The sequence below is a fragment of the Aptenodytes patagonicus genome, unplaced genomic scaffold (genome assembly GCF_965638725.1).
Source record: "Aptenodytes patagonicus unplaced genomic scaffold, bAptPat1.pri.cur scaffold_129, whole genome shotgun sequence".
Taxonomy (NCBI): domain Eukaryota; kingdom Metazoa; phylum Chordata; class Aves; order Sphenisciformes; family Spheniscidae; genus Aptenodytes; species Aptenodytes patagonicus.
The window spans coordinates 93025-115303 of NW_027472072.1; the positions used below are offsets into that span (position 1 = coordinate 93025).

Below are 22279 nucleotides of genomic sequence, written 5' to 3' on the forward strand. Positions count from 1 at the left end.
CTCCAGTGATGGGCATCAGTGGGGCCTGCCAACACCCTCAGGAACTCCGAGTTTTGCTGCTGACTTTTACTTCTCTAGAGGCTTCTTCAGTCTGCCAGGACCTGCAGGATCTTGCCACTAGAGGGCTCATTAACATGCAAAACGCCCCAACAAGCCAAGTGTCTGTGCGTAGTGTTCCTTAATCCCTCAGTTCTTATGGGGTTCTTTTGAGAGATTTCAGAAGCCAATAGATTTCAATACTAAAAAACAAGTTTTTAATTTTTTCTTTGTATTTCTTCTTACACACATTAAGTGATATCAGCAATCTCCAGACAATATTGATCCTGAACGTCTCCTAATGGAGCCTGGATATGGAAGTCAAGACCCTTTCTGTCAGACCCTCTACGGACAGTCTTTGCCCCAACCCCACCATTTCTCTCACCAGGCAACTAGGACTTAGAGCAGCCTGTTCCAACCTGAGCTTTCCCCACTGACGTCTGTAGCTGCATGTTTCCGCTCCTGGGCACCAATTCCCATCTGCTTTACCGGGAAAAGGAGCTGACACGGAAGGATGTTTCTTAATTGCCAACAAAGAAAACCAAAGGGAGGCAGAGTTCAATAAACAAAAGACCTTCCTCAGCTGCATGGTGAGTCCACGTTACCTCCACCGAAGTTCACTTTCCATTCTGGACGGCCTTAGGCTAATCGCAAACCCATTGTTGTGTCAAGCACAGATCACCCCAAGACCCCCCAAAACTCTCCCTGCCCCAGAATCTGTCCGTAGTCGCTCTCTGCACACAGTGAGTCACACGTTGGAGTCACAAGCTCCCTCCATTCCCAGAGGCAAGCAAAGAGGCAGAGGGAATGAAATGCTCTCTCTTGACGAGCTAAAGCTGCACTGCTCCCAAAATGTCAGGGGCTCAGGAGCATCTTCAAGTAGACTCTGCAACACGCAGATCCCCTCATTTGTCATTCGCTGCAGGGTAAGTTACATGTGACTCCATTGTAGGTGAAGACAGGGATGAGAGTGACCTGCTACAGTGTAGGACACCTCGGGTGCAATTGCCCAGGCTTACCTTTCTGGTCCAAGGAGAGAAATGGGTTGTCTCCACTGAGATGCCCTGGCCTCCCCTCTCTGTCCACCAGCTCCTGCTCCAGAAAGGCTCTTGTCGGTCCTGGCTCACATTCCCCAGTCCCTTGTGGAGGCTTCAGCTGCTCCCATGGATCCTGGAGGAAGTTGCCCCCTCGGTGTGGGCAACTGAGTCAAGCCCTGGAGGAAGAGGTTAGGCAGAAGTTGAAACAGATGCAGGAAAGGCCTGGGTGTGAGAAGTGGTCAGGAAGTCTGCATTTTCAGATCTTTGGTGCTGGTCCGTAAAGTCTCATGATTTTTTTCATAGGACATGACACGAAGCAGCAAGCTGATGGCACTTTCTCACCCCCTTTGGAAATACAGGTTTAGGCAGCCATTTCCAAAACCACATTTCACCCCAGCACTTTGCATGGAGAAACCGTGTTCCGAGGACATGTTTATTCTAACACATTTCACCTCTACGTCTCATATCTAAATGGAGCTGGGAGCAATGAAGGCTGGATAAGTTGGATAGATGCTGCTTGTATCTCTTTGCTGTCAAGCAATGGCCCCACCTGCTGGCACTTCCCTCATACCGTCCCTTTTTTGGAGATGGCCAAATCTTTATGGGGTTGTGCAATGGCATAACACCACGGCCCTCCACGTGCCAGACCACCATTGATGTACATGTTCCCTGAGTTCACCCAGTCACCTTCTCCTTCACGCACCAAGAAATCCAATCCCAGAGGACATGCTCTGGGACACGTTCCCCATCTAAAGTGAAGCTAAGCAGCCTTTAGCTCCCCAGCTCATTCCCTGGACCTTTCTGAAAGATGCGTGCAGCATCTACTTTTTGCCAGCTGTCAGGGAGTCCCGCCAGTCTCCATGACCTTTCAAAGATGACAGAGAGTGGCCTCACTGTGACATTGTCTTACTTTCTCAGCACCCCTGGATGTGACCCGTCCATTCCCATGTCCTGGTAATGGTGGAGTTTGCTCAAGTAGCCCCTGATATCATTCCTGTCCTCCGTTGGCTGTTCTCCTCCAGAGTCCTGCCTTGAGGCACAAAGGCCTGGGAGACCTTGCTGGTGAAGTCTGAGGCAAAAAGGACATGGAGGATCTCAGGTCTGTCTTTACCTACTCTTCCTAAATCCAGCAGTGTCCAATCAGCATCTTTGTTTTCTTCTGGAAGTGTTCCTGAAGGAGGAAAAGCTCGTTATGATTGCCTGGAATTCGCTTTCAGGTTCCAAACTGATTTTTGATAGAGATAAATCTTCTGCTTGGAGGATGCTGTCCTTGGAGACCAGCTGTACTGAGCTCTGCTGCCCTTCAGTGGTGCTGACTATTGGATCCCCACTGAAACTCCCCAGAAGAGGCACAAGTCTGCTCCTCTGAGGTCCAACGTCTCCACTCTTCCTTTTGGCTTCCTCACTCCCCTCGGGTGATGGGACCCCACTATTTCAGGGCCACGACAGCCAATCCTCACACCTCTGACCAGCTCTTCCTTCCTTGCAAGTATCACATCCAGGTTGGCATTATTTTGGTTGGCCCATCTGGCCGCTGTGCTAAGACGTTGTGCCAAGACACTCCAGGAACCGCCTGGACTGTGCATGCTGCTGTGTTCCCCTTTCAGAAATTGCCAGGGTCATTGCAGGCCCCAGGGAGACCCAGGCTTCTACAGCCAGAGGCTTCCTTGGGATCCTTCAAAAAGACTGTACCCGCTTCCTCACCCTGACTGCGGGTTCCTTATCTCCCACCATGAGAGGCCACTTTTACTGGCCTCTCCTCGGACCCTCCCTCACAAGGGAACACCAAACTCTTCACCCGCCCCACAGAGGAGCTCCATACATCCCGTTAAAGCCTTCACTTTCAGGGAACCCCACTCCTGATCCTTCCAGCCTGTCCCTCCTGAAGAGCCGATACCCATCCAGTGCAGCACTCCACGCTGTGTGCCTTGTCCAGCCGCGCTGTGGCTGTTACTCTCTCGATGTCAAAAAGCACAGGCTCTCGCTCCACTTGTCTGCTGCCCTGGCTGAGGGCATGGGTGCCCATCTGGGCTGTGGCACCTCAGGTGTAGCTCCAGGCCAAGCTCTGACTCGCCTTAAAGGAAACCTGGTACCGAGCGTCGACATCCTTCTGTGTGCAAAGGCTTTGCTTCACAGCAGAGAAGCTCAAGCTGAAATTGAGTGCCGAGTGTGAGCAAATCCTGCTGTCCCCAAGGCCAGAGGGAAACAGGGCTGGGAACCGCAGCCCTGGCAAGAAACAAGGTTTTTCTCAGTGGTGTCTCTGCTGCCCCTGAGGGCCCTTGGCAAAGGTGAAGGTGATCTCCATGAACAACAAGGTGCTGCTGAGAGGCCCCCTGTGAAAATTGTTTGTCTGTTCCCTGACCGTCTAATCAAGGGGGTGAGTAAAGTTTGGGGAAGAGATAAAACAGCAGTTTGAGAGGGCAGGCACATGAGCGGAGACCCCGGTGTGATGTGCCTTGTCTTCCTGGACTGCCCTACACCTCCTGCATGGAGAAGGGAGAGACCTTGCCACAGTGCAGTGGCCATGAATCACTTGTGTTAGGAAAATGTGCAACTGGCCCGTGCTGTCCGAGGAGAGAAACTCAGGCACAAAGCACGGAATTACACGGGTAAGCATTTATTCATGCGCATGAGGTGTCTGAGCGAAATTGGGGTACCTCAAATGTGGTTTTACACAGGGTTCTTATACCGGTCAAGCATTGAGGTACAACGTGATTTGACCAATCACTAATTAACACACACACAGTACTGATGACCATCATAGTAACACTTCACAAAGCAACTATTTTTCTGCAGCCTCATCAGCCATCAGCATTCTCGCTGCTTGTCTGTTGATCCAGGCGTCCCTGGAGCTGGTCTATTGATAGTTACTTATCTGGGCTGCTAGAGACTGGGAGAGTTTCAAAGGTGTGTTAGAGGGACTGGGGTACTGGCGTTATCTTGGTTGTCCAGGGGTCTCTTTCAGCCTTCACGGACAGCTCTAAGGTTCCGAGAAGCAAAGCCCTTATTTCCAGGGCAGGGCTGTTCTTCTGGTCCTTGTGATGAGCTGGTGTCCTTTAGTTTGCTTACTCAAGCGTGATAAATCAGTATACAACGTGAGCTATATCTCCATCTTCAGAAAGTGAATACGTTTTCATAGTATAAAGACTGATTGGCCTAAGAGTTAGGGAGGGAAGTTTTGATAACCTTGGAGCAGGGGATGCCTGTGGCCAGGCGGATTCTGCAGAAGGCTCTTTGATGGTCAAGGATCACCTCTCCATGATCCAGAATGCTCCACCCCAACATGCAGGAAGTCACGCCAAGGCGGCAGGAGGCTGGCATGGCTGAGAAAGGAGCTCCTGACTAAGGTCAAGCATGAAGAGGAAGCACAGAGAAGGGGGGAGCTGGCTGCCTTCCAGCCTCAATGGTCTATGACTCGGTGCTGGAGAGAGCCATTTGTGTGTGTGTGTGTGCTTGTCTGTGCATGGGGGCCCTGGAGGGATGAGGGAATCTTGAGGCCAGCTCCTAGAGAGGTGGAGGGTCTAAGACCAGCTCCGGGAGGGACCTGTCCTGTCTGTGTGTCTATACAGGTATACATCTCACACGAACACAGCCTGGCATGCAAACAGCCCAACCCTCATTTCCCTTTCTCCACAGACTGTGATTTGGCTTGGCCTAGAGACCTCCCGAGGTCCCTTCCAGCATGAGTGAGTGTGCATTTCCTTCCACCATGGGTCTTCCCTTGATGAGGACAGGGAGAGCACTCAGGTTCCCCAGGACCACAGAAGTAAGCAGACATAAGTGTGACCCACTCAGGTGTGGCTTTTTTGTCCCACTCAACTCACTGACTCAAGGCGGACGGGCAGGTTACCCCAGACCCGCCTCATCATATCCTGAGCTGAACTTTTGCTTTTCCTTTTCCCTCTTTCCCCCTCCCAAATTCTTCTCTTTAATCATCCTCATACATTCCTCGACAAACAGCCCAGCTCTGCTCTTGCCCCATTGGCCCTGGCTTTGCTTGCTTTGTGCCCTCATGAAGTGTTTCTAAGAGGGTCGTCGTGCTGGTTCCTATGTTGGTCAGTACAGAACCAGTAAATCCTGCAATTACCTGCAGTGCCCTGCAACTTCTCATGCGGTTATCTTGTGGTGATGGCTCACCACAACCACGGTGAGCCGTCTGCATGCAAACAAGAAGAGGTGACAAAATGGATCTTCAGTGCAGGGGGACCTTGAGAAACTCTGGGATTCTGCCAACAAAAACTCCTGAAGTTTTCCAAGGAGAAGTGCCCAGTCCTGCATCGGCAGGGAATAACAACCCCATGTATCAGGGAACCGGACCAGCTGAGCAGTGACCCTGAGGAGAAGGGCCTGGGCACTATGAAGGACGCCAGACGAGCCAGGGGTGCATGCTCACCATGAGCAAGGCCAGCTGCACAGGGGGATGTGTTAGGAGGAGCATGGCCACCCAGACATCTTGAGTTTTCATCCCCCTCCAGGGAGCCGTGGTGTGGCCACACCTGCACTAGTGTGTCCCTCTGTGGGAATTCCTGCTCTAGGCAGGTGGGGAGGCACAGGAGAGTGCCCAGAGGAGGTCTGCACATCTCCTGGACTTCAGGCCCCAGTCCCCATCTTTGCCGACCTCTTCCATCCCAACACAACCTCAGGAACGTGATGACCCTGGAGAACCACCGTGCACTCCAGGCAGCTCCAGATTCTTGTCTTAGAGGATGGGTGTCTTCAGTGTCACCCGTGGGAAAGCTCTGGGAGTGTCCCTGTCCCGCTTTACACCTTCAGCAACGAAGCACCACAGAGCTGCTTGCTCACCCTTCCCGCCCCAGTGGGATGGGGGGAGAGAAGTGGAAGAGTAAAAGTAAGAAAACTCGTGGATTGAGATAAGAACAATTTCATACTTGAAATAATAAGATAATAATAATAAAAATAATAACAACAACAAAAATAAATTGTAATGAAAAGTAAAACAATGAGAGAGAGAAAGAGAGAAATAAACAAAACCAAGGAAGGGAAAAAAAAAATGTGATGCAACTGCTCAGTTTCAATCCCTCTCAAAACCTGAACTTCTGCTGTTTGGACCCTTGGGGGAAGAGCAGGGCTCAGGAGGTCCCAGAGCATTCTCAAGGCAGTGGAAGAGGACTGTGAGGAATCTGACTAGCTCACAGGCCTCAAGGAGGAGAGGGGTGGGAATGCTATGATGAGGTCAGCGGTACCTCAGAATTGCATGGGCCAGCCGGAGGCACGTGGCTGTGAAGGTGACTGTGATGCCCCTTCTGCCTCTGCAGTTGATTGACCAGCAGCACGAACATGGCTGGTAAAGGACGGGGAGGTCACTTCTTTCTGAGGTAGCTGCTCGGTCAGCCCTTGACTCATGGCTGGGATATTTGCTGTTAGGCTCACATCTGCCAGCGTCCTTGATAGGCCAGCAGAAGGCACCTGCCTGGCACGTGGATTGTGGGAAGCCGTTTCCCTAATGAGCTGGGAGGCCTCTCCAGGAAGAGGCGTTGGATATGGGTTGTCACTTCCTTTCCTCCTGAGTAACTGAGGGGGCAGGGGCAGGCACACAGCTTGGCCGTGTCAGTCCCAGAAGCTGAAAGGCCAGCAGCAGGCACGTGGCTTGGAAGACCATGGTGAGGTTACGTCTGTCGAGTCGGCCGATAGGCCACAAGAAGGCTGATGGCTCGGGATGTGATGATGTTAACAATTGTGTCTGAGAAGCTCATAGGCCAGGAGGAGGCACGTGGCCGTGAAGGCGAGTGTGAGGCCATTTTGTCTCCAATCTCCTGGAGTGACTGGCCATCAGCAGGCACAGGGCTGGGCTGGTGACCGTGACATTCAGTTCTGGCTGAGAACCTGAGAGCCAGCAGCAGGCACACGTGACTTGGTGGTTGTTTTGTACCTGGAGGTTCTGGTTTGTTATGTCCCCAGTAAGAAAGGCACTCAGACTCTGCTAGGCATTCCTTACAATGCCATTTGTTAGAGAAACACTCTGAACAAAGAGAGGATCGTGTAGGCAATCTGACGTCCCTTCAGGTGCCAGGGCCTTTGACAGTGGTGCAGAGAGTTGTGCAGCTTCCATCTGTGGAATCTGCTCCTCTGATCTCTTTCAAGGTTTCCTAAAGGGGAAAAGAACTCTGGTCATCATTTCTACTGCCCTGAGACGTGATGTTCACGTGCAAATCTGTTGCTGCAGTTTTTGGCAAACGTGAGGACGTGCAGTGGGCCTCCTGGCCAGTCCCAGGTGGGAGCTTCCTGCAGATTTCTCTGTTGCCATCAAGCTGATCCTGTGACCCAGGGATATGCTCAGCACAACACAGCCTGAAGACCAAGCTGCACGTGGAGCCCAGCACAGCGCAGCACAGGCCCGGGTCCACTCAGGTTTACTCTTCTGTGGATCACTGACTCCTCCATGGACAATGCTCTTATGGTCAGGATCCCTGAACTGCCTGAGGAAGGTTAGGAAGAGGGTGAGGTCTCCTTTAGACAGCTGGAGGAAGGGACACCGTTTTAGGACCTGGTAGTCGCTGGGGAATTTGAAGACCATGGACCTCTGCTAAAAGGCCTCTGTTAGAGGGAAGGTAGAAGGTAATCCCTGACCCGACATGGGGGGATGCTCTCCTGGACTTGTTTTTCACCAGAAGACAAGGCAGGACTGGTGGAAGATGCGGAGGGCAGCTTTGGCTGCAGTGCGCGTGAGGTGGCAATGTAGAAAAGCTTGAGGGAAGTGAGCAAGAGCACTTGTAGCAGGGCTGAGTAGAGAGGAAGGATCACCTCCACCCAGCTGCTGGCAGTGCTCCTCCTCCTGCAGCCCAGGATGGCGTTGTCTGCCTTTGCTGCAAAGGTGCCGAGTCAGGAGAAGGGAAGGGAAGGGAAGGGAAGGGAAGGGAAGGGAAGGGAAGGGAAGGGAAGGGAAGGGAAGGGAAGGGAAGGGAAGGGAAGGGAAGGGAAGGGAAGGGAAGGCAAGGCAAGGCAAGGCAAGGCAAGGCAAGGCAAGGCAAGGCAAGGCAAGGCAAGGCAAGGCAAGGCAAGGCAAGGAAAGGAAAGGAAAGGAAAGGAAAGGAAAGGAAAGGAAAGGAAAGGAAAGGAAAGGAAAGGAAAGGAAAGGAAAGGAAAGGAAAGGAAAGGAAAGGAAAGGAAAGGAAAGGAAAGGAAAGGAAAGGAAAGGAAAGGAAAGGAAAGGAAAGGAAAGGAAAGGAAAGGAAAGGAAAGGAAAGGAATTTCTTCTTGGATAAAAGAAATAGAAAACCAGGGCCTCTGCCATGGACATCTGCCAGGATGTGATTTGGGGCCTCTGTGGAGAGGCTGAGGGACCTGGGGTTCTTTAGCCTGGTGAAGTAGAGGCTCAGGACTCTATAGTAGTAACCTGCAACTACTTGAAGGGTGGTTTCCAAGATAATGGAGCTTTTCTGGGTAGTGGGAAGAGAAGGAATCCTCTACAATTTGCAGCTTGGAAGGTTCAGAGTGGAGGTGAGGAAAAAGAAATCTCACTCTGAGGGTAGCCTTGTGGTGCAAGAGGTCACCCAGAGGGCGTCTGGATCAGCCCATGGTTTGTCTTTCAAGAAAAAGCCAACAATGGCTGGAGAGACATCAGTGAAGATATAGATACACTGGGGTGAGAGGTAGGTGGGAAAGCAAGAAGGGTGTCGGCAGCCTGAAGGGAAAGAGGTGCAGGCATGGGACAGTGTAGGACAGCCTGCAGTAGAGACGGCCTCGGCCTCTGGCAAGGCTGAAAGGCCCATCAAAACCGAGGCCTTTGTCCCCTTGGCTACGGCAGTTGCCTCTACCACCGAGGCCTACAAGGAGGAACTTTCTCTTGAGGCTCTGGACTGCATTTCTTCCTTTCCCCTGCTTGGGGAGGCCGGGAGGGGTTGTACAGTTTTTCTACACCTGGCATTGCTCACCCTCACATCCCACTGCCCCCAGGAAGAGCCCTGAGCCACGCGTGAGGGACAGGGTCGGCCTTCTCAGGGCCTGGGGGTCAGGGCTTGGCCTTTCTGCTTTCTGAATACAACCAAGGCTTCTCTCAGCATCACAGCTGCCTGCACAGTGCCTTTGCCTACCTGCAATCACAGCCTCCAATTACCTGCTCTAACGAGTCCATGGGGAGGCTTTGTCAGGAATGGTCCTCAGGGGGACCCAGTCATACTTCAGTACTCCTTTGCTTCTGACTTTGACTTCTTGAGAGGTTTCTTCAATCTCCTCTCATCATGGGAGCTTCAAGGACTCAGCACCAAATACTCCATGGGTCTCATTAAAAGACAGAGAGCCTTAACGAGCTCTTTCCCTTCCTGTAGTTTTCTTCAGGTCTTCCAGGATTGTACAGCTCATTGGAGTCATTTCATTGTGTAGTGAAAGAGGAAGATTTCAAAGGGCACCTAATAAAAAATATTTTTTAAATTAAAATTTGATATTTTATTTCTTTTCATTTTAGAGAAGAGGTGATAGAAGCATTCTCCAATTGATATCGATGCAGAGTGTCCCCTCAGGAGGCCTGGGCAGGTAGGAACAGCCGTCCTTTGAGGTCTGACGCCGGATGGACAACCTCGCTCCTCACCTCCCCAACCCCACCATTGTTCTCATTGGCCCCCTGGGACTTGCGTCAGTTTGCCTTACATCAGACTTCACTGAACTCTGGAGCTGAATGTTACAGCTCCGTTGCACCAGCTCCCTCCTGCTCTCCTTCGAGAACTGGCTGCACACAGGCCACAGAACAATTTTTCCCATTTGCAAGCAAAGACAAGCAAAGCATGATAAAGTTTGCTAAACAGTAAAACACCCTCCTCAACCATACGCTAAGCACAAGCTGTCTCTAATGAGCTTGCCTTTCCACAAGGGATAATCTCAGGAGAAATGTTTTACACACAACAATGTTAGATATGAAAATAATTAAAGAATTAGCTAAAGAGACAATTAGAGAACTGAAAGACAGGCAAGCTTTTGACTCCCTGAAGCTCAAAGCAGCACCTGGGTAGGTGAGAGTTATCTGAATGAACAAAGAAAAGGGTAGGAGAAAATGAGAGAATAATGGAAGGGGCCTTTGTCTAGAGAGTCTGCACCTGCAGAGATGACCTTAGAAATGGCCATTGTATCAGGACAGGTGGAATGATAAGAAAGATTAGAGAAACTCAATGTGCAGCGGGAGAGATATGACTTAGTCGCCATCACAGAAACATGGTGGGGTGACTCTCATGACTGGAGTGCTGCAATGGATGGCTATAGACTCTTCAGAAGGGACAGGCGAGGAAGGAGAGGCGGTGGGGTGGCCCTGTATGTTAGGGAGTGTTTTGATTGTATAGAGCTCAACGATTGTGATGATGGTACGGTTGAGTGTCTATGGGTAAGGATGAGGGGGAAGGCCAACGAGGCAGATATCCTGCTGGGAGTCTGTTATAGACCACCCAACCAGGATGAAGGGGCGGATGAAGCGTTCTATAAGCGGCTGGCAGAAGTCTCTCAATCGCTAGCCCTTGTTCTCGTGGGGGACTTCAACTTTCCGGACGTCTGCTGGAAATACAACACGGCAGAGAGGAAGCAGTCTAGGAGGTTCCTGGAGTGTGTGGAAGACAACTTCCTGACACAGCTGGTAAGTGAGCCTACTAGTGGAGGTGCCTCGCTCGACCTGCTGCTTACAAACAGAGAAGGACTGGTGGGAGATGTGGTGGTCGGAGGCCGTCTTGGGCTTAGCGACCATGAAATGATAGAATTCTCGCTTCTTGGTGAAGTAAGGAGGGGGGGCAGCAAAACCACAACCATGGACTTCCGGAGGGCGGACTTTGGCCTGTTCAGGATGTTGGTTGAGAGAGTCCCGTGGGAGACGGTCCTGAAGGGCAAAGGGGTCCAGGAAGGCCGGACGATCTTCAAGAAGGAAGTCTTAAAGGCGCAGGAGCAGGCTGTCCCCATACGCCGTAAGAAGAATGGGCGGGGAAGACGACCAGCCTGGCTGAACGGGGAGCTCTTGCTGGGACTCAGGAAAAAAAGGAGAGTTCACCGCTTGTGGAAGAAGGGGCAGGCGACTCAAGAAGAGTACAGGGATCTCGTTAGGTCGTGCAGAGAAGAAATGAGAAAGGCAAAAGCCCAGCTAGAACGCAATCTGGCCGCTGTCGTTAAAGACAACAAAAATAGTTTTTACAAATATATTAATGACAAGAAGAGAGCCAAGGAGAATCTCCATCCTTTATTGGATGCAGGGGGGAACATTGTCACCGAGGATGAGGAAAAGGCTGAGGTACTCAATGCCTTCTTTGCCTCAGTCTTTAACAGCAGACCAGTTATCCTCAGGGTACTCGGCCCCCCGAGCTGGAAGACGGGGACGGCGAGCAGGATGAACCCCCCGTAATCCAAGAGGAAGCAGTCAATGACCTGCTATGCCACCTGGACACTCACAAGTCTATGGGGCCGGATGGGATCCACCCGAGAGTGCTGAGGGAGCTGGCGGAGGTGCTCGCCAAGCCGCTCTCCATCATTTATCAGCAGTCCTGGTTAACGGGGGAGGTCCCGGAAGACTGGAGGCTTGCCAATGTGATGCCCATCCACAAGAAGGGCTGGAAGGAGGATCCGGGGAACTACAGGCCTGTCAGCCTGACCTCGGTGCCGGGGAAGATTATGGAGCGGCTCATCTTGAGGGCGCTCACAAGGCATGAGTGGGACAACCATGGGATCTGGCCTAGCCAGCATGGATTCATGAAAGGCAGGTCCTGCTTGACCAACCTGATCTCCTTCTATGACCAGGTGACCCGCCTAGTGGATGAGGGAAAAGCTGTGGACTTCAGCAAGGCCTTTGACACTGTCTCCCACAGCATTCTCCTAGAGAAGCTGGCGGCTCACGGCTTAGACAGGTGGACTCTGCGCTGGGTCAAAAACTGGCTGGACGGCCGGGCCCAGAGAGTTGTGGTGAATGGAGTTACATCCAGTTGGCGGCCGGTCACGAGCGGTGTTCCCCAGGGCTCAGTACTGGGGCCGGTCTTGTTTAATATCTTTATCGATGATCTGGATGAGGGGATTGAGTGCACCCTCAGTAAGTTTGCAGATGACACCAAGCTGGGCGGGAGTGTTGATCTGCTCGAGGGTAGGGAAGCTCTGCAGAGGGACCTGGACAGGCTGGATCGATGGGCCCAGGCCAACTGTATGAGGTTCAACAAGGCCAAGTGCCGGGTCCTGCACTTCGGCCACAACAACCCCATGCAGCGCTACAGGCTTGGGGAAGAGTGGCTGGAAAGCTGCCCAGCAGAGAAGGACCTGGGGGTGCTGGTCAACAGCCGGCTGAACATGAGCCGGCAGTGTGCCCAGGCGGCCAAGAAGGCCAATGGCATCCTGGCCTGTGTCAGAAAGAGTGTGGCCAGCAGGAGTAGGGAAGTGATCGTGCCCCTCTACTCGGCCCTGGTGAGGCCGCACCTCGAATACTGTGTTCAGTTTTGGGCCCCTCACTACAAGAAGGACATCGAGGTGCTGGAGCGTATCCAGAGAAGGGCAACGAGGCTGGTGAGGGGTCTGGAGAACAAGTCTTATGAGGAGCGGCTGAGGGAACTGGGACTGTTCAGCCTGGAGAAAAGGAGGCTGAGGGGAGACCTCATCGCTCTCTACAACTACCTGAAAGGAGGTTGTAGCGAGGTGGGTGTTGGTCTTTTCTCCGAAGTAACAAGTGATAGGACGAGAGGAAATGGCCTCAAGTTGTGCCAGGGGAGGTTTAGATTGGATGTAAGGAAAAATTTCTTTACTGAAAGAGTGGTGAAACATTGGCACAGGCTGCCCAGGGAAGTGGTGGAGTCCCCATCCCTGGAAGTATTTAAAAGACGTGTAGATGAGGTGCTTAGGGACATGGTATAGTGGGCATGGTGGTGTTGGGTTGACGGTTGGACTCGATGATCTTAGAGGTCTTTTCCAACCTCAATGATTCTATGATTCTATGATTCTATAATAGTTTTGTCATTGTTTCTCACAATCCACATCTTTTTTAATTGGCAATACATTAAATTGATCTTCGGCAAGTCCACACCTCTTTGCCCGTGACAGTAATTGGTAACTGATCTCCTTGACTTTATCTTGTCCCATGAGATTCCTGGTTTATTTTCTCCCTTTGTCCTGCTCAGTCAGGGGCGTGAGTGAGTGAGCAGCTGGGTGGCTGTCTGGCTGCTGGCCAAGGTGAACCCACCACAGGGCCGCATCAGGACTGCTGCGTCCAGTACGGGGCTTCCCAGCACAAGGAAGACCCTACACAGACTAGAGTGAGTCCTGCAGAGGCCAGAAGGATGGCTGAGGCCTGGAGCACAGTATGGAGAAGCAGAGGCTGAGAGAGCTGGGGTTTTTGAGAAATTGTACAGGGAGAAACACTGGAGCAAGGGCCCAGGCCCGTTGGTGGGATCTCAGTCAATGGAGATTTTCAATGTTGGAAAGATCCAAGGGACAAGGCCATGAGCACCTGATCTCTTTGGAGTTGTCTGGGAAAGGGCTTGGCTGAGAGACCAGCAGTGGCAACAGCTCCGGGACTCATGTGTCATAAGAGTCAGTAGGAAACCGGTTCCCTTTCTATTAATAAGTGCAGTGGAGTTGGGTATCACAGAGCCCCAGAGGAGGACAGAGGTGACCATGCAGCAGCAAAGGTCCCTCCTCAGGGCTGGGGTGTACCACCAGACATGGAAATGGCCGGTGTGCGGGACTGATCTGGGACAGTTTTCCCAGGGCAGCTTCCCCGGGGTGTCCAGGGAACATGGCACAGAGCGGGCCCCTCTCTTCTGCACCTTTGGTGCCTTGCTTCCTTCACCACGACGCCTGGCTCTGCACCGTGAGCACCCTGCTGGGTGCCCTCACCCTGCACACTCTCACAGCGTTGGGAACACTGGTGTTTCCCTCTCCTGGGCTCTTTCCAGCCCAGCCCAGCCTCTCCCCACCTCTCCCCACCTCCCCTGCCCTCTACAGCAGCCCAGCCCAGCCCAGCCCAGCCGAGCGGAGCAGCCCAGTCTGGGCTGGTCCCACTGCAGTGCTCATCGCAGGGTGCTGCAGAGCTCTGGCCATGCGGCAACAGCCCCGGCCCCTCTGAAGGGCACAGCAGGTCCTGGGGGGCAGAGAGGGGTCTCAGCCTCCCCACCAGCCCCAGGGATGATGCTTGCCAAAATGCCACAAGGAAACAGAGGCCAGTCACTCCCAGGATCTCCTGCAGTCATCTTGTTGGTGATCCGCAACCCCAACTGCATTTGACCTCTTCTCTGCTCCCACCAGCCCCACTCCCCAGGACAGCACAAGAGCCCTGGGCCTCCTCAGGCAGCTCCCGCATCTCTCCAGTCTCCCCTTCCTGTGCCTGCTGGGTCCCCACTGACTCCCATGGCACTGCAGAGTCCTTTGTGGATACCTCAATCCAGTGCTTTACTTTGGGGGGACTTCACCTTTCAGGGTGTTGCACCTTCTGAGTCTCCATTCATTCCAACCCCAGGGCACGTGGCGAGTCCCCATCCTCGCCTCTCCTCACCCCTCCACATTCATTTCCAGAGAGTCTGCCGTATGCCATCAGTCCTGTCGTACATGAAGAAACCTGAGGAGAGAAGGGGAGCTCATGGACCATCTCCCCTGCCATTGGACACCAAGAGGAGACCTTTGAAATCCAGAACATCTGGTCCAGTGGAACCCAATGGTACCATGAGCTTAACTCCCAAAACATTGAGAACAAAAGGAGAACAGACTCGTTAAAACACCAACTCCTCCGACATTGTCTTGGAAGCAATGTAGTAGACATTGAAGATGTGGGTATGACATCGGCACGGAAGAGGGGGTGGAGAAAGGACTGTCGTGGTGTAACCCCGGCCGGTAACCGAGCACCACACGGCCGCTCGCTCACTCCCCCCGGCGGGATGGGGGCAGGGAATCGGAAGGGTAAGAGAGAGAAAACGCGCGAGATAAAAAGTTTAATAATTGACATGAACTAAAGTAATAATAATAATAATAGTAATAATAATAATAATAATAATAATAATAATAATAATAATAATGAAAAGGAGGATGACAAAGAGAGAGAAATAAAACCCAGGAAAGACAAGTGATGCAAATGAAAACCGTTGCTCACCACCAAGTGACCGATGCCCGGCCAGCGGCCCCCCCGCCAACCTCCCCCCCAGTTTTATTGCTGAGCGTGACGTCATATGGTGTGGAATATCCCTTGGGTCAGCCGGGGGCAGCTGTCCTGGCTGTGTCCCCTCCCAGCTTCTCGTGCACCCCCAGCCTGCTCGCTGGTGGGGCGGGGTGGGAAGCAGAAAGGGTCTTGGCTCAGTGTAGGCACTGCTCAGCAGGGACAAAAACACCCCTGTGTTATCAACACCGTTTCCAGCACAAATCCAACCCAGAGCCCCGTAGCAGCTACTATGAGGGAAATTAACTCCATCCCAGCCCAAACCAGCCCAGCTCCCAGTACAAGAGAGGAGTTTGATGCCGGGACAAGTGACGACTCGCCAGCTTGGCAGAGCACGGGTGCCTTTTCGTGCCCTGGGATGTCTCAGGAGGGGCAGGTTGGGCTAAAGCTTCTCCCCTCCTCCCCTCGGGGCTTTGTGGTCTAGCGGGGCAGCTGGGGCTTGGCTGCAAGGACACCCTGGGTCCGGGTGTGCTGTCCTGCAGGCAGCGGCAGAGGCCAGGAAGGACGCTGTCTGCTCAGCACCCTCAGGGTGGTCCCCATGGGAAGGACACCATGGGACGGGGCTGCTTGTTCCAGCTTTATTTAAAAAACAAGATATTCAAATACGGCCGTTTTTGAGAGGAGAACGTAATCTCTCAAAGGCTCGGCAGGGCCAGCAGCACAGCGATCGCAGGCTCCATCCTGATGTTGGCACATCTCTTGTCAGGATGAAGAGGGTCTGAACTGCCAGGGAGCTGACCGAGAGTTCCGTGTCCTTCCCCAAGGGCAGCAGGGCTGCAACGAAAGGAAGCGAAGCGGACGTGAACCCCCACTGCCTGCAGAGACCCCCAGGAGTCCCCTCCAGCCCATGCCAGCCCCACCCATCTCTTGCCCTGGCCAGGAGGAGCAGGTGGGACAAACAGACCAGCTGGAAGCTGCTGCTCAGGAATGCCCCATGTGCCCCTGACACGTTCCTCTGCCCCTGGAGCGTTGCCCTGGCGCGGGGCCAGGCAGGGCAGCACCCTGCCCCGGCTCTGTCCCCTGCCCCGCCAGCCCCGGCCAGCACAGCACCGCCCCTACTCACCGTTGCAGATATCCCAGAGCTTCTCCGAGCTTCGGTTCCTCAGGTGCCGCGCGGCAAGCCCTAGGCACAGAGCTCCTGTCAGACCTCCTGCTCCCCAGCACGCTCCCAGCAGCACGGCCCCCGGCCCTGCCAGACTGGCTGCACCCCCTCCTCCCCCTCAGCAGGGCGGACCCCAGGGAAGGACAGTACGCGAGGGCGGTGGGACTGAGCAAGGCTCCCAGCGAGCCCACCTGCGTGGCGGGCCCTGCACGGGGCAGCCGGGGCTCTGGCAGCCACAGGGCTGTCCCTTGCTGCCGGTGCAGTGGAGGGGACCGGGGCCAGGCTGCCAGAAGAGGGACCCCAGGGGCTGTGGCTCACCGATGAACCTGATGGCCGCCACTCGCAGGGTGGCCTGAGCGTCCTTCAGGTACGGCAGGCTCTGACACAGATATTCTTCCACCCTGCTCCTGTTGTGCAGTAGCTGGAGAGAGCACAAGGGCACGTGGCTCATACAGACCCTCCCCAGCCATCCGGACCAGTCCCTCCTACCGGTGCCCTCCCTCCCTCCCTCCCTCCCTCCCAGGCAGGAGCCCTGTGGGGCTGAGGTTCAGAGCGAGCCGCAGGCACAGGGGGCCTGGGGGTGCTGCGACCCCTCTGTCCCAGTGCCAGGGCTTACATGTGCCAGGGTCTTGTTCAGCACCCTGGGGGCAGGGAGGGGAGAAGGGCCTGGAGAAGAGCCCTTGGGGGCTGCGTGCTTGAGGGCAAGGAAGGAGGATGCAGCTCCAGGCTCTGGGCTCCAGGCTGGAGCAGGGCAGGCGAGGCACAGCTGCACAGCCCTCCCCACGGGCACGTGGGGCCCGGCCGTGGGGCTTGGGGGTTGTCCTCACCAAGCACTCTCCAATCAGGTGTGTCTGACGCGTCTCGGCCAGGTAGCTGAGCTTCCTCCATCCCAGGAACTTTGCACAGGCGAGGAGGGTGTTCCCAGAGGCCTGCAGAGAAGCAGAGGCTGGGAGATGGCACCACAGCCCAGGGAAGCAGCCCTGGCATCCTCCTCCTCTTGGCCAGGCTCCGAGCTGTTCCCAGCCCCTTATGGGAAGAGGCAGCAGGGGACAGAGTCTGAACTGGGTTCAGTGCCCAGGGCAGGGACACGGGGCAGCCACCACCTCAGGTATCTCCTGCTGCCGGCCAACAGAACAGAGATCCTCAAGAGCTGCTGAGCTGCTGCCAGGGATGTGGGCAGGCCGAAGGGCAAAGGAGGTGTGGGCCCACAGCTGTAGGCAGCGAGGGCTGGAGCCCCAGAGACACTGGGGCAGGATGGAGCCAGCAGCACGTCCCAGGAGCATCCCCCAGCAGGACGCTGGGCTCCCCAGCCGGGGCTGCCCCAGCTCCTCCACACCCAGGCTCCGGGTGAGCAGAGCTTTGATCCCGGGATGCAGGGCCAGTCCCCTTCTAGCTGCACCTCCCTTCCCACCATTCTCCCTGCCCCAGGCTGGGGAACAAGCTGGCTCTCCACCCCTTGTAAGTGCTGCACCCCTCTGCAGAGGCCAAGTTCACTGGCCCCGTGCAAGGGCATTGGGGTGAGCAGGGCTCTGTTTCTGCAGCGATCCTGCCCTCAGGGAGCTGGGACATGCCCTGGCCCAAACATTTGGGGGTCTCTGGGGCACAGCCCTGGGGGACAGGGATTGGGGCTCAAAGCCCTGGCCTCCCACACCTGCAGGGACAGCTGGGAAGCCTGTAGGGACTCGTGTGCTCGGTGGCCGTGGGGCTGCTGCTGAGCCCTGCTGGACCAGGCAGGGCAGGTCTGGGAAATGCCTGTGCCAGGTTCCCCGGCCCTGCTCGTGCTGGGTCTGCAGGGAGCCTTCCTCTGGGCTGTGCTGGAGGAGGGCTGAGTGGGGAGAGCGGGGCTGGGAGGGGACCCCCGCTCCCCATCCACCTCGGCAGCAGGCAGCAGGGGGGAAGGAGGAAGGCAGCGGTGGGCCCAGGGCAGGGAAGGAGGGGAGCAGTGGGACCCTGGGGTGACACACATTCCCAGACTCTGACGTCCAGCAGCCCTCGCCCCTTATGCCAGGCCAGCGTCGGCACGCCCTTCCCGGCGTCCCCAGTGGGTCGCTGGTCACTCACCTTCGCCACGCTCTCGATCTGGTCGTTCATGTGGAGAAAGAGCGGGAGCAGGACCCTCTGCACTTTCTTCTTCATCTTTTTCACGTTTCTCCCCACCACAGTCTTCATCACGCCTTCGAAGAAGCTGATGGAGAGCTCCCGCACCTGGCTGGACACCTGGTGGTGAGGAGGACAGGGGGACTTGAGCAACAGCCGCTCCCTGCCCACAGTGAGCAAGGGCATCAGCGTGTCTGATGTGAGGGGGGCTGCTCTGGGGTCGGATCCTGAACACAGGGGCTGTGGGCCAGATCTGCAGCTGCGGCTGAAGAGCCCCAAAGCCCTGAAAGGCCATGCAAGAGGAGTGAGGAGGGGAGCCCTGCCCAAGTGCTGCCCACAGGGCTGGGCTGAAGGGCAGCTGTCTTTGCAGGGTGCCCATCTGTAGGGCTCAGGCTCCCACAGCAGCCTTACATCATCAAAGAGGGGCAGGAGCTTCTCCGCCAGCTGCAGAGCGATGACGCTGGCCTCCTCCCTCTTCATGTGACCCATCATGTTCCTGAGGAGTACCAGGGCCTTCATCTTGACATCAGCGTTGGCATCCTGCAGGGTCTCCATGATGTCTGGCAGCAGGACCGGTATTTTTCTTGCCTGTACGAAACACACAGTTTCCTTATTGTGAAGCAGGGAACGAGCACCCTGGCAAAAATGCGCCGGCTGCTGAGCACCAGCCTCCCGCCCGGCTTCCCAGCAGGTGGCCCAGGAGTCACTGCAGCAGCCTCCTGGCAGGCAGTGGCCACTGATGGGGATGCGGGGAGAGCCCGAGGAAGGGAAGGGAGTGCAGGAGAGCAGTGTCCCCTGCTCAGCCACCCCCTGAAACCGACCGGCCTGAAGGGGGCAGGTGGATTGGCAAGCCTCTGTGCCTGGAGGGCTCCCCAGGCACCCACCAGGCCCCTCCATAGCAGGGAGGGTGATTGGAGCCCTCACCCCGCCTCCTGCCTCCCAGCCAAGGCCAAGCCACCACATTACCCCCTGCCCCAGGCCCCGGCTGACAACATGGCTCCGCTTGACTACACCCTGCTCACCGTCTCGGGTGTCTCTGAAAGCGTGATGAGGCCCCTCAGCACCAGCGAGAGCATCACCGGGCTTGGATGCCTCAGGTACCTCTGGGCTTTGTACAGGGCAGCAAACTCCTCTGTTCCAACGTCGGCGCAGAGCAGCAGCTAAAACGAAGACAGCAGTGAGAGACCAGCAGAGCCCGCAGGGCTCCCTCCACCGCGCTGGCACAAAGGGGGCACGACACGTGGGCGGTGGTAAGTGTCTCCTCTCCCCAGACTTGAAGCCCCCTCAGCCTGCGCAGAGGCCGTGCCTCTGCCCCAGGCCCAGCAACTGGCCTGACTCGGGCTTCTGCTGCTTTCTCTGCCCCTGCCCCGGGTTTCCAGGCTGCAGAGCAGGGCAGGGGGATGCAGGCAGGGGGATGCAGGCAGGGGGATGCAGGCAGGGGGGAAGCAGGGTGCTGCCCGGGCAGGGGCAGGCTTCGTGTTTTTTCACCGGGGCCAAAACAGCACAGGGGGGCCCCAAGTGTCTGGCACGGGGTCTGGCTGGTGCTGGGCAGGTCCCTGCTGACCCTCCGGGGCTGTGTCCATATGTACTGGAGGAGGTGGCCATTTGGAGGCAGACGGAAGGGGAGGGGGCCGTGCCTGTTTCCCTGGGGAGGCAGGCACAGCCCTGAAGGTCACTCACAGCCAAGGGATAGATGCAGGCGTCCTCCGCGGCACAGCTGAACACCTTGCGCAGCCGCTGGTCCTGGAGCACGCTGAGCAGCTCCGTCAAGACACTCCACAAAGCCCAAGGCACAGAGATCATCACCTCCCACATGGCCAGGGCAGCGCTGCAGACCCAGAGCGCTCGGTCAGCAGGAAGCAGAAGATGTTTACGCCTGCTCCTCTCCTCCAATCCCTGCTTGGGGATACAGTTGTCGATGGGACTCTTACAGTGTGTAGCGCGTACCAGATACTGTCAGAATAGGAAGCCTGAAAGAAATAGTCTCTCTGTGCTGCCTTAACATCTTTAATCAAGGCCCTCACCCACAGCCTGAGAGACGGAGAACTTGAGGAGTCATTCAGAAAAGTCTTCTCTAAACACATGGATCTCACCGGGATCCAAACCTGCCCGACTGACGTGAACAGCTTCTAAGCTGCTCCTTATTTGTGCCTTTAGAGATTTCTCGAGGTTTCTAAGGTGCGCAGTGGAGACGATAGACATTTTTTGATGGTGTCTGCCATCTCATTGCTTACAGAAGCTCTCATTCACTTTTGTCTTCATCAACCCTGGCTTGAGGTGCAACTCACCGCTTTAGAAAGTGAGAAGCTGTTGGAGATGGCAGGCCGTGAAAGGAGAAACCTAGTTGGCCTGGGGTGAAACTGGTGAGAATATAAAGGGATATTTGGTGCCAGCCAAAAGCTCGGAAAGTAGAGCGTCAGGATAGAAGGGGAAAAGGGGGAGTAGAAGGTGCGGCTGAAAAATGAGGCGGGGACGCCTGGGGGCCCCAGTCCAGCAGCCCTGTGTACCTGCTCTGTGCAGCCTGCAGCAGGAGAAGGAACCTGTTGCCCTGACTGTACCGCCTGTGTTTGACTGGCTGCTGTAGTCAGGAAGACATGGAGCGCTCCCCGACATCAGCGAAGGGGCACCCTGGTGTGCTGGTTTTGGCTGGGATAGAGTTAATGTTCCTCAGAGTAGCTAGTACGGGGCTGTGTTTGTCTGGGGAGCCTCGGCGTCTCACACAGCACTACAGGCCTGTATGTGGCCATTAGCTGAGCGGCTGCCCTGAATTCGGTTAGGCTGCGTGGGGACGTGTGAGACAGCTCTTGTTACAGACAAGGGACAGCCAGTAAATACAGCTAAGGGAGGGGAGAAAGAGAAAGCCTTCACTCTCCCTCGGGCACATGACTCCATTTGGTCAGCTGAACACCTCCTTAGGCGGCCCTGAAGAGCGTGAGGAGGGACAGGCGGTGATGTCCTACATGTGGGCATCTGCCGTCGTTTCAGCTGGCATCCTCACCAGGCTGCAGGGTGATGCCCCCAGGTGTTTCCCACTCTCTCAGTCCTGCTCCACTCTCGTGGACTACCTCTGGCACCTCCAGTGTCACCAGGTGTTTGTGTGTGAACTCCTGCTCTCCATCTCCACCAATGACCATGGGACCATGGAAAAGGAGTGCAGGTGCCTATTTTGAACAGACACCGTTGCGGAAGCAAGAGGAATCTCACCTGCTGTGGGTTTGTGGCAGGCATGGGAGGGAGCTGAGGTCCCTTCCAGCCCCAGGACTACACATCCAGGACGAGATGCCTCCATTGACTCAGCCGATTCCCCTCCCTCAGCAGGGGTAAAGGAGATCCCTCCCTGTCAGTGTCCAGGTGCCCTGCCTAATGACGGGACAAGGCAGGGTGATTGTCAGACCTCACGGTGTCTCTGAGAGGAGAAAGGACAGTGCTGGGAAGAAATGTCTCTGCAGAGGTGAGACAGGCCACATCGGTGATTACTTCAGTCTCTTTCCACATGGGACCCTGGAGAGCCCCAGGGACAGCTGGCGGGAGCGCAGCGTGGGGTGGGGGGCAGAGAAAGTGACGTCTTGGGCAGGTCCTGTCCTCCTGGGCTGAGACAGGCTCCTGGGATGGAGGGAGCTCAGGGTAAGCAGGCAGCACTGCAGAGAGACGGCTCTGCCAAGGAACAACTCCTCTGCAAAGCGTGGCAGGGCTCAGAGGAAAGGAGTAGGGCAGAGAGAGATTGAAAGCAGTCTGGAGTGGGAGGACAGAGGAGAGCTCAAAGGAAGAAATCGTTACAGCCCTTGACACGGTAAGTCTCTTGGTGCAGGGCAATGCAGCTGCGGTTCCTGGCAGGGTCTCCTACAGCTATCGTAGCCTACAGGATCCGTCGGGAGGACTCCCAGTCCAGGGGCTCATGTTAGA

The 22279-nt window shown here is 55.4% G+C and overlaps 1 protein-coding gene across 1 annotated transcript; it reads right to left on the reverse strand.

Moving 5' to 3' along the window:
* Positions 1–5427: 5427 nt before the first annotated feature.
* LOC143173576 (maestro heat-like repeat-containing protein family member 7) lies at positions 5428–20578 on the reverse strand. The gene is made up of 5 exons (XM_076363844.1): positions 20495–20578; positions 19399–19536; positions 18788–18964; positions 18341–18496; positions 5428–5481 (listed from the first exon to the last, which is right to left on the reverse strand). Exons 1-5 carry the CDS (start codon positions 20576–20578, stop codon positions 5428–5430), a joined length of 609 nt encoding a protein of 202 aa, XP_076219959.1.
* Between the last annotated feature and the right edge of the window lie 1701 nt (positions 20579–22279).